Here is a 12,555-nt window from a genome sequence, read left to right on the forward strand (position 1 = left end):
ATTGAATGTGATTTGATTGTGTTGGATTGATTTTTTAAAAATTGATCAGTTAAAATCAGTTTTTTAATCCAACTCTATGAACTAAATTAATGTAAACCAGACTGCATTAGTTTAACTTATTAGGAGTATGTACAAAGAAAGTAGTGGGATTAAGTCTTTAACACTTTACTTCAACCCTGAATTATTCATATGGTAGATTTAGTAATGTTAAAAAATATATACCCACTATTTATTTCACTACGAAGAAGAAAAAAAGAAATAGTAAGAAATTCAAATCTTGACCAAAATATATAAATGTAGTAATATAATAAATTATTTCAATTTGAACTAGTAGGAAACCAAGATATTGATCAAAACATATGAATACATTAATATAATTAATTATTTCACTATAAATCGGAAAATTAAATAGTAAGAAACCTGAATCTTGACCAAAATATGTGTATATATGTATATAGTAATAAAATTAATTATTTGAAGATGAAAATATGAAATGGTAAGAAACCCAAATCTTGACAAAAACATATACATGTAGCAATACATATAATTATATTTCTATAAAAATGAATAAGTAATTAGTTGTTTTTTCGATGACAAAAATAAATAATTAGTTATAAATCAAAATCTTAACCAAAACATTAACACAATTAATAACATCTCTTTAGAAAATGGAGTTAAGAGTTAGAAACCCATATCTTCACCAAAATATTTGGACGTGGTAATAAATTAACGATTTAATATGTATATACTAACAGTGTAAGTGTTTTTTATAGTATCAACAAATCATATATCATTGATTTATTAACCATCATTGATTATCAAACAAAAGTAATACAATTGAGTCATTCTAACATTCGCTAAAACTTATCATGAAAGATTAATTTGATCCTTACTTCAAAAATTTCAAACCAAAAATGAAATTTTCATTTCTTAAGGACTAAATCGATATGCTCATTTTTTCGGTCGAATTTAGATATTTCCATAAGAAACAATATCAAACACTCACTAGTACATATTAACAGTCCCACCATCTCATTCCTAAACTTCCCTTCTCTAAGGGTTAGTTTGGAACTTGAATTTTGGAGGGGAATGAAGAGAACGAGAAGGCTTGAGAGTCACCTCACAAGTATATTTCATGGCTCCTAAACCTTCCGAGCCATGAAATACACTTCTGAAATGGCTCTGAAGCCTTCATTTTCCCATCTTTCCCCTCCAAAACTCAACTCGCAAACACACCGTAAGACACATCGAAAATCAAGTAAAATGGATATAATTTATTCAACTCACCAAACAACTTAAATTACATTATGCTGTTACTATTTCACTTAGAGTGCACTGACATACACAAATAACAATTCTAGCTCATCAGGTAGATAAACATCAGTTACTTACACAACACACTAGACTGACATTTAAAACTAGATAAAGATTATTGATCATAGCATGACCCTGGTTCATCAGGAGCCCTTCTAGCATAAAAATTTGTCACCGGAGCCGCCGGAACCCCTCGTCTATTTAACAGACATCTGAAGTGTTTAAATCGAGGCAATATCGTCAAGGTAATACTTTCTGCAGAAGTTGAATGTCTTGGACTCCATAAGCGTTCTGTGGGAAATAAGGAGTGATTAATTTTCGCATAACCAAAATCACGGGTACGGCATATACTAATCCGATCCTTCTCCTATCTTTCTAAAATAAATTCTTTCTCCGTGAAAACATTCCGAAAGAGATTTGCATGCATATGAAGAAGAAAAGTAAGGAAGAGACAGATAAATATATATGGTGTCAAATACGATGTTCAAAACTTGATAGGAAGGCATGCATATCTAACGGGCAAGAGCAGACTCTAGCAGTTAAACTACGAAAACAATAAAAGAATGGTGAAAAACTTCGCATCAGGAGAACATGCTTGCCTGCGGCTGCGGCGGCTCGAGGCCATATTGTTTGCTGAACATCGGATGCATCAGCGGTTTCACCCCACATGCAAACTTCTCCACCGATTACAAGCTCTTTTTCAGAGTCTGTATCTATTCCGTCTAGTGGTTCTGCAGTATAGACCATATCCCAAGGTACATCTAGATGGTCAAGATACCAGAAGGCTTGATTACTGAAAATGCACCGAAAACCTTTTGCAACAGCCTTTGCACAAACTCCGCCACCCAACCTACAATATTTATTTGAAATACTTTACTCTGAAACTCGGACATTCGAGTTTCATACCACGATAAAACTACATGTAAAAATGTAAGCTCACCAGTTATGCACTATAGTTTGCGGATGGAGCTTTGCTGGAAATGTATTGAAGGTTTCTTCCCTGAGATGCAACAAAAAAAGTCACGTCTAAAAACTGAATCTACATTTTAGGAATACGGTTCAGTAAATACAAGCATTACTTATTGATATACTCAGACCTTACTAAGTAGAAGCCTCACTCAGAAGATGATAACATAGACAATATACGGTTTGATGCATATGCAAACTATCAGCGATATTTGAAATACTCATTAGCGTTTTCAACAGAAGTAGATGAAAGAGGATACCCGGATGAAATAGCAATCAAGGACAAATCAAGGATATAAATCAGTTTCGTATGTGATAATGCCATTTATATACGGAATTACGGATCATACCAGTTCACAGGAGTCCAATTTTTCGAAATGGCTATGTCCTGGGCCTTCAATACAAAATATTGATAGGCATCTTTAGCAGTCATGTTGTTATTATGAAGCCTGCATTTGAGTTATGGTCAAAATACCGAATGCCACATCTAAATATTATGCAAGTACATTGATAATAAATATGATTCATGATGATTGACTTTTCAGAACGAATCTCCGTGTTTAGTAAATTTTGAGTATCTAATTTGTTATGAATGCTTCAGAGCAAATAATCCCAAAATTTATGTTGATTGCAAAGGATGATAACTCAAGTCACTCAAATACAGCAACAAAATCTGTCCCCGATTAATTTTTTTCACCTTCACATGCTGGTAACCGAGTCAAGATAACAGGAAAACCAGATCCAGTAATTCAGTCAGGATTAACATTGTTTTCTGTTAAGCTTTGCATAGTAAAGAAAAATGAGATTTGAAATTAATTTTTGCAAGACATGCTTTTTCAAAGATCTCCATGCATGATAAATTTACAAGTGTTTCCAAAAACCAATGTACTTATATGGCTTTTTTTTTTTGTACTGCCACGGGTATCCCCTCACCTTTTGGGTAAGGAACTAATCCCTTTCGGGATGCGTGACTGCCCCTCCCAAAAAGTGTCACTCTCGATCGAACCCTTGACCTTTTGGTCATCTTGGGGATCTAACAGGGCCTTACACCACTAGACCAACGCCTTGTTGGTACTTAAATGGCTTTAAGCAAGAAAAAGATATTAAAAAAGGTAATGAATGAGTATGTCAAGTTTGGATTATTACCATTCCTTTACATGAGGAGTTTCTCTCCAGCAAGCTGTCAAGATAAAACAATTTATCATCAATAAATAAAAGCATTGATACAAATAGTTCAGAATTGCAATAATCATGCAAAGTTTAGGTAACCCCGAGTCAGTTAGTTAGAAATCTGTTGTTGAGTTAGTTTCGGGCCGGGATAGCTAGAGAAACAAGGCAAGTTGCCTATAAATAAGAGGGGGTTAGAAAGTGAGGATATCTAATCATTTTGTATAGATAATTGGGGCCTTTGGGCATTGGGAGGTGCATACCGTCGATTGTCGAAGTTCTATAACACTACACTGTTGCTAAGCAATGGAATACCGGTTTCCATCAGTTTGCTTTTTATGATAACTTACAGATTATTATAAAATCTTTTTAAACTAAAGATTTTTAAGATAAATACTATCCATTCAAAGAATAATATTTGCGCCTGTACCCTCAGAATATATTAATTAGATTATATATTTATACCATAACTTTAGCAGAGTGAAAATCAACTCACAACAACTAACATTATCAACCTACAATATCAGTTGTTATTGAGCAGTGCCGGAACATTAGCATTCCGATTTCAAATAATGAGAAGTTTGTGGTGAGTAGATTTAAACAACAGCGTGGAAGATTCATCTATCCCCAACTTTGAGTTACGCAAATGATAAAAAAACCATTTTTAGTTCCTAGTTTAACAGCTTAAGGTACTACGTGTCTATGTCAAGTGGTTCTTTGGTAAGTTGCAAGAAGGAAAAACGCGTACTCACTTGTATTAACTTCATCACCACCCAAGTGAAATAGCTCGAATGGGAAAATCTTTCTCATATCTGCAAAATTTAGAAAACGAGAAAGATAGTTAAGTTATGAATGAGAGAGATGAGAACATGCTACACAAACATTGGTCACACTTGATCAATGCGATCAATCAACATAATATTGATAACTTTGTAAAAAGAAGTTAAAATGCATACGATTGGAGTATTTGTACCCTTTTAGAATGTTATTGAGTACTTTCCTTGCGGTTTGGTAGACATGTGCAATCACGACAATGACTAAAAATGTTACAAAATAAATTGAATTGGATTACTCGGTATTCGTTGGTGTTCCATAATGTTAATCAATCATCTGAATTTGTAATCTATTATCCAGCACACAACCACCATCGGTTGAGTTCCTCGTCGTATCCTTTTTAACCCATCCAAGCCGAAACAACTCAAGTAGATCAGAGAAAACCATTATCCATACTCATTAGATCTTAAAATGTAATCTTACATCTCCATAATAGTTTTCTAATCTCATGGAATGGGTGTTTTATAACAATGAGTACATAGTCTTGAGTTATATCTGTTAATCCCTCCAAACCTATACTTCTATGTTGTGTCTAATATCTCCCATACACATTCCAATTTTCGAAGCGACAAAGAGAAGAAGGAATATTGATTTACGGAAAAAGGAAATTAGGCATACAAAAGCTACCAAATTTGTGATTCACAAATTCATCAAAGGTAGGGTATTTATTACTATTTAGTATATTTTCTAATAAATTAGTATCTCCGTTAAATTCGACTACTTGGCAATCAATTTTAACATTTATCAAAACTACCGGTGGCTTCGCTATCTACTGCTATATACACTTCAGATTTTCAGTCAATATTTGGAATCATGTTATCCTTCAGATCTTTCGGTTCTTCCTCTCCTCCCTTCTCCCTCTCCACACTCTCCATATTTCCCTCTTTCCTCCTCTTATCCTTTTCCCCACCTACACTCTATTCTGACTTCTGCATTATCGGTTGTACCGACCCGCTAATAATAGTACATACACTGCACTTTTTTGGGGTAAAGAATGCACTGTACAGTTACTAAAAAAAAATTTGCACCAGCCTATAAAAGTGATATTTGTTAATCACGAACTATTTCATAAGTTAATTCACCCCACTGTCAAACTTCCTATAAAAAGAAAAGCAGATAATACTACTAAAGTATAGAAAATATTCTAAAGATATGCAAATAATACATCACTGTTTTTGTATCATACATCATAAAGTCGGGTAAATTGATTTTCAGCCAGGACTTGTATCATAAACGCTTTAGTTCAACTTGTAAAATTATCAATTCAAGAAATAACAAATTTAATGCCTTCTTCCAATCTCATTAAACAATGATCTAGCCGTTCTTTTAAATGACGTATCTATGCATGTGCATAGTCGGGTAAAAAAAAGGTATCATCACCATGTTAAAATAGAAGAGAAATTTCGTTGAGACCGTCAAACTAAAAGAGAAAAAAGATAAGTAGTTTGCAAGTTAATATTAATATGGTGTCTCTAATAGACTGTAAACATGTCAAGTTACAGACAGTATTGAATTTGTTTTCCGTAAACTCTTCAGAGCTGCGATGACATTTACTGTGAATTCATGAGGTCATCAACAATACTCACTAGAGGAGAAAGTTGTTATACGTAGTGCACAAATTTGGAGAAAAAAAAACGGAAAACGGTGACTGAAAGTTGTACATAGGAACCTAACCTGAAAGAATACCCGAAATAATATCAAAAGTAAACGTTTTTGAAACATCTAGTGGCTCCCTGCAAGAAGGTGATGGCCAAATTTCAGGATATCCAACTCCCCTACACAGGAAGAAAAAAAGCTTAAATATTTATGGTGAACAAATTTTTTTGGTAATATTTCTCATAACCTCTAGTTGTCCGTAGAAATATTAAATTGATGGAGAAATGTTAATAAAATTAATTGACTAATACTTAAGAAATTAAATGCAGTGCTTGGCATCAAAACAATAATCGGACCAAGCAAATTTAGAAAGGAAAAAAAATAATGAGCCCCGGCTATAATAGACAAAATTGTGAACTAGATGGCCAATATAGGAATCATCGGGGGCTAAGTTGAGCACAAACCTATGTTCAACATCGAATTTTCTTCAAATGAAGAACTTAATGGAATTACAGATTGAAAGCTAGAAAGCTTCAAGTTTTCTATGGTAAACTAAGTCTTTCTTAAAAGAAAATTATGATAAAGTGCAACCGTAAAAGATAGTTCCTGGTTCTCCATGTGTCACAATAATGAAGCCAATTATTACCATACTATTCGGCAATAATTTATAGGGGAAAAACATGAAAATGTGCTTTACCATGATTCTCCATGACCAGGGACATCCACTTCCGCCATCACGTTTATGCCTATGATGGATCAAGAAAACACTCATTAAGTATATGATCATTGATACTTTAACAGACACAAGAATAACTTCATAAAAACATGCTGGTTTACTTTCATAAACCGATTTTCCATGAGAGTAAGAAGATGGTAGACAAGCAAAGGTAAAAATCTGAAACCATGATGAATGCTGAGGATATTAAGTGCCGTAAATTTCAAAAGGATTTTCAAGATAACTCACCTCTCATTTTGGCAAATCTTTATATCAACACAGGGTGAAACATGGAAAAGAAAGCACAATATTCGTCAATGATAGATTACGAAATTCAATTAAAGATAGTCACTATATAGTAGAAATTTAATATAACGACATATTTCCCATTGATAACCCATTTTTACCCTCTCTTCAGTTTCTAATACAATTTTATGGTTAACAATTCCCAGTTATCATAGAATAGTTGTAGTACCGGCATTATCTGCAGATGGGAAGTTTGAAGCAAAGATGATTTTAGCAAGGATTTGGTAGATAATATATTTCAACTTGTTCCATTGAGCATTGATAAATTCTCTTTCGCACCGAAAATTATGAAGAAAAAATAAAATCTAATTTGGATAAGGTAACTCTTACTTGACAATTTCATATGCATCCTCTACGGTGTAACGTTCCCACTTCGTGTATGAACCATTCCATAAATTTGGATATTTAGGTATTTCAAGAGGAAAGGATTGCTCATCAATGATGTGCCAATGCAGAACATTCTATGGAGTGTAATTTTTTGTATTCAGCATTGCATGAAACAAAACAGCATGAAATGCTAGTTAGATGACGCTTATTTGATCTGTAATTGTCACAAACAACATGGAGAAAAAACGAAAGAAACTCGTAACATATATCTTACAAATTTGGCATAGGACATAGATTCAATAATCTGCTTAATCACATCAATTGGTAAATAGTGCCTTGATGTATCTGCAAAAACATAGAGAAAATATGTATCAATATCATCTGATCATACTATAAAATCATTCACATAACATAAACTTTTCTCATTAGAAATATCGCATCTCACCTATCATAAGCCCACGGTACGAAAATCTAGGTTTATCTTTGATGGACCAAGGTGCCTTGTGTATTTGTACTGTTTTAGTTGTATAGTCAAAAGAACACAATTGACTGAATGTCTGGTGCATCATTAAAAGACAACAATAGTTCAGTTTTCGTTTGCCGAGGTTAAAAGTATCGATAACTAAGACTTTACGCAATTTACCATCTAAATGCCACTATATACACATGTTAGGATTGTTACTTCCACAAAACATCAATTATGAAGATCAACAAAGTAAAGGTATAAGAAGGAACATGTTCTAGTAGGAGTAGATTATGGATATATCAATCCAATTTATACCTCTAATCCACGTAGTGCACCATAAACGGTATTTGCCTACGATAAAAAGAATCAATATGTTAGATGACTAACAACCATAAATAATGACTATGTACATGACATTTTTGGTTTAAAATAAAGAGAGTTAAAGAATAGAACACATACTTCACTTCATTCACTTTATTTTTCATATTCCAACACTAGTAAGTCAAGCATTCTTTACGAAAAATACTTCAATCAACCAAAGCTTGAGTAAATTACTACTCTTAGTGTTTGTTTGGTTTATGCGAAAGTTTGTAGTTTTTGCTTATTTTTTAAAAAACAAGATTAAAGTTGCAGCACAAGTATGTTTGACAACCTATCAAATTATAAACTAAGCTTATTTTTGTGGGAAAAAAACAAAAAATTGAAGTTCTTCCATTGTGGGTTGTTTACTTCAAAGTTGACTTATTTTTCTATTGAAATGTCAATTATCATGTTACCCTTAATTTTTAAAGGTTATCTCCCTTCTCATTTACTCTTCCACCAAACTCTATATTAAAAATGTTTGTCATGTTGTTTTTACATATTGGTATTTGTTTTTATATTGTCTTTTATTTTAAATACCATTTTTCTTGTAAATTACTATGTAAAAAAATGATATTTCTACCTTATCTAGACGAATTAGTTTATATTCAGTTTTCAGCTAAAATATGCAAAATAAGCTTACCAAATTATAATCTCACATTTTATAAACTAAAACCGAAAACATAATATATAACAAACTCACTCTTAGAAAGATGATTAAATCTCTTGACTATACTGTTCCTAGTATGGGAAAGTGGGAATTTTCCACACAAAAAAACAGAAAAAGAAGTTACCATCTATTCAACCTTTTGCATCTAGAAATGGAGAGTGATGATATACACACTACACTATAGAGTTTCAATCAAAGGGAGAGTTATTCAACAATAAATGAAAACATTCAAAAACATTAAAACATTGTCCAACATTTGAATTGAAAAAAACAGCAACAATAATTGAAATCCACAAAATTGTAATCAGTAACAAACCTCAATTATGGCTTCCCCTAAAATTGACTTTCTTTTGGGTTTTGAAACCTTCAAGGTATAACTTTCATCAACTCCAAGTTGAAGCTGCAAAATAAAAAATCAATCTTTCTTCAAAACCCAGAAACAAAATATGAAAAAGAAACCAAATTGATTTAACAAACATGAAAAAAAAAAAAAAAGAACCTCTTCATTATCTGAATGAACAATAATCTTCAATTGTTCAATATCATATGAAGAAATAGATATCAATTTTTCCCTCAATGATCTTCTATCAAAACCAAATCCATTACTCCTACAATGCTTGAATATAATCTCTCTATATCTAAAAAAAGCATTGGTTACAATTTCAGAATCATCATCACCCTTTGAAACAATAGAAAGTGTAAGTGAAGGGTTAACAGAAATTGTTTCATCCCCAAAATTGAAATGTTCAGGGAGTGGCCAAATATATGTTGGGGATGATGAATCATGATCATTGTGATTTTGGGTTGTTGAATTTAAGGGTTCTAAAGCAAGTGAAGATTGAGAAAGAAAGAGAATGTGAAAAATGAGAAGGAACAATTTGTGTGTATATATGAACATGGTTTGTGAAGGTGTGTGATAGAGAGAAGAAAGGATTTGGTGTTTGAAAAAGGTTTGATTGAGAAATAAATGGTGATAAATATTTATAGTAGTTTCAAGATGAATTTCTTAATTTAATTGGGAAGAAAATTTGTTTTGTTAATATTATAATGATATACTTTTCATTAAAATTGAATATATTAATATGATTAATTAATTTTAAGGGTAAATTAAACTCACCCCCTTAGTTTTAGCAAAATTATTACATAAATCACTTAGAAGAAATAATGGTAATCTTTTAAATAAAAAAGGCGATGAGCGTAATTAAGTTGATTAGAATATGATATGTTATGGAGACAAATCCAATAATATACGAGTCAGTACATTTTTTATTTTTTTTCGTTCGTTACATTATAGTATAACAATGATTTAAATAGTATCTCTTTAAAATTTGTATCAAAAAATAATGAAGATATGTTAACTTGTATATTGTTTGGATTTATCTTTATGCTATACCATACTTTGTTTAACTTAATAGAATTTATCACATTTTTATTTAATATATTACACTTATTTCTCGTGCAGGAGTGAGTATAATGAACGTATATAAATTAGGGTATATGTATGTGTAGAAAAGTGAAAGATGATTTATGTAATATCACTAAAACTCAGAAATGTCAGTGTAATTTACTCTAATTTTAATAATTTTTATATGATAATTATAATGCTAAAATATTACTCACATTTAATATTGCTTATTAATTCATAGCCTCTTATGATAAAAAAATAATCATGGTCGAAAATTTTAATGGGCAAATAGAGAAAAAAATTAAAATTGTTACATAAATATGTAAAATATTTTATACAAGTATAACCAAAGACTCATAGAATATATCTTATAAGAATTATTGATTTATTTAACAAATTTCATTCTTTTCCCAAACCTTTATTCAACTTTTAATACATTTACCTTGATTTGGTTTATGGGCGAGTACTTCAGTAATAATGAATGGATGAAAGTTATTCAGCAACTCTTAAAAATCAATTTAAATTATATTTTAAATTATTCAATCCATCAATATCCAAACTTAATGAATGAATTTCAATTCACCTATGACTCTATTTTTATGGATTTGGATGGATGAATATCCAATTTAGTTGATTTTTTCAATTTGAACTAAAAATATTTTTCAAGATAACAATTCAAATTCACTGATTACTAAAGTTATTTATTGGATTATGTCCATGTAAATCCATTAACTCTAGTAGATGAATTTGCATAAATTTAAATTTTTTCGGATTTAGATGGATTGTAGATAATTTTGTCACCTTTAATTTGGTTTAATAGAAAGAGAGAAGAAAGAGAAGTAGCGAAAGGAGTTAGATAGAAAATATGAATTTCTCTCATTTGATTAAGAAGAAAAAAAATAAGAAAATAGAAAGAAAAGTATAACCTACTAAATTTGGTTCTCCTATCTTGTGGGGGAGAAAATGGAAGAGAAAGCTATTTTTTCAAAAATGTCAAAAGTGTCCCTCACAAGTAAGTGAAGCTTGCTTGCTTTCTTTGTCTATACAATTAGATAGAATTTTACCACACTATTATGCATAACAATTTGGCCTAATGTTATGAAAATTATATTTCATTTTTTAATTTTTTATGATTGAATCACACATTCTAAACTATATTATAATAAATTTTAAAGCATTAAAATGATAGGTTTTCATATTCATTTTAAGAAGAGATTTAAAGATAACTATTTTAATTAAATAACTAAAAATGGATATCATGATAAAATATACACACACCTATAATAATTTACAAATTATTAAAATTAAAAATAACCAATAATAATTTTTTATTTATTTCTCTTCTCTTTATGTTAAGGGTATTTTTGTCCCTAATAAAATAATGTTATTTATCTATACAGACATGGGTCATAAATGGGTACCCATAAATTTTACAAATGAGTTTTTTAAAGTACTCATTGTATATATGGACGAGTATGAGTATAATGGTACTTGTACCTGCATGTATCCGTGATATATGTAATTATACTCACACTCTTCACTATATATAGGGGACGTGTGAGGAATAAATACAACACGTAAATGAGAAAGAACAATAGAGAGAAAGTGAGAGAGTTTATATCCACTTAGTGTGAGACTTGTATTCCTAGTGAGATACTAGAGATAATTTATATTTTCATCATTTTTGGGTCAGATAGAGTGTTATTCTCTTTGTAAGATATAGTCAAATATTATAATCATACTTTTTATATTGGAGATATTTTCTGGATTAGGTCCTGTGGTTGATTCCTTCTCACACTGATGAGGTATTTCCACGTTAAAATTTTTGGGGTTATTCTTCTACAGTTCTTTATTTCCTTTATCCACTTGCCCGCTTCCACGAATGTCCATTTTGCATCACATAAAGGAGACAAATTGGTTTTGAATTTACCAACTATATATATATTGATGTACTTCTTTATTGTTCTTGATCTTCCACCATGAACCATCTTCATGCTTGGCAGTGCAACTTGAGACTCCATTTTACACATGTGTCCTTACACTTACATGACAAGACATAAAACCAGCCTTTTATTGAGCTTCTTAACTTAATTTTACTTATTGTTATATCAAATGGATCAATCTCACAACTTTTTTCAAAGTGTTGATTTTATTTGAATTTGAATTTACAACCTTATATGCAAAGTTTGTTGAAAGATGCAGCTTCATTTCATTATTTTAGGAACCCTATTTTTTATGGATCATTGGAAAAACAAAATTTCAACCTCTTCCAAATATTTGGAGTCACCATTACATTTTTTGCAATAAAAACGTAGAAAATAATGATCATTGAACTAGAGTTTCGAGCTCGAAAGTTAATTATGAATCGGGAATTATATTAATAGATCACCAGCCCGTATTAAAACGACATCCTCGCTAATTGTATGAAC

General features: G+C 31.1%; 1 protein-coding gene across 1 annotated transcript; it reads right to left on the reverse strand.

The window, feature by feature from the left end:
- LOC109354870 (beta-hexosaminidase 1-like) lies at positions 1,293 to 9,662 on the reverse strand. Its single transcript, XM_019597659.1, has 15 exons — positions 9,221 to 9,662; positions 9,038 to 9,121; positions 8,007 to 8,042; positions 7,671 to 7,782; positions 7,500 to 7,570; positions 7,229 to 7,359; positions 6,842 to 6,858; positions 6,575 to 6,623; positions 5,956 to 6,056; positions 4,200 to 4,259; positions 3,427 to 3,460; positions 2,631 to 2,729; positions 2,255 to 2,314; positions 1,914 to 2,164; positions 1,293 to 1,605 (listed from the first exon to the last, which is right to left on the reverse strand). Exons 1-15 carry the CDS (start codon positions 9,617 to 9,619, stop codon positions 1,430 to 1,432), a joined length of 1,680 nt encoding a protein of 559 aa, XP_019453204.1. The 5' UTR covers positions 9,620 to 9,662; the 3' UTR covers positions 1,293 to 1,429.

Source organism: Lupinus angustifolius, chromosome LG08 (assembly GCF_001865875.1).
Source record: "Lupinus angustifolius cultivar Tanjil chromosome LG08, LupAngTanjil_v1.0, whole genome shotgun sequence".
NCBI classification, from domain to species: domain Eukaryota; kingdom Viridiplantae; phylum Streptophyta; class Magnoliopsida; order Fabales; family Fabaceae; genus Lupinus; species Lupinus angustifolius.

What these genes read in the sequence shown, in the direction of transcription:
- LOC109354870 (XM_019597659.1), bottom strand. Translation starts at nt 9,619, where the DNA reads ATGTTCATATATACACACAAATTGTTCCTTCTCATTTTTCACATTCTC. An exon ending in TATTTCGGGTATTCTTTCAG is followed by an intron (nt 4,260 to 5,955) that starts GTTAGGTTCCTA and finishes TAAATTTTGCAG; the next exon opens with ATATGAGAAAGATTTTCCCA. An exon ending in ACTCCTCATGTAAAGGAATG is followed by an intron (nt 2,730 to 3,426) that starts GTAATAATCCAA and finishes ACTCAAATGCAG; the next exon opens with GCTTCATAATAACAACATGA.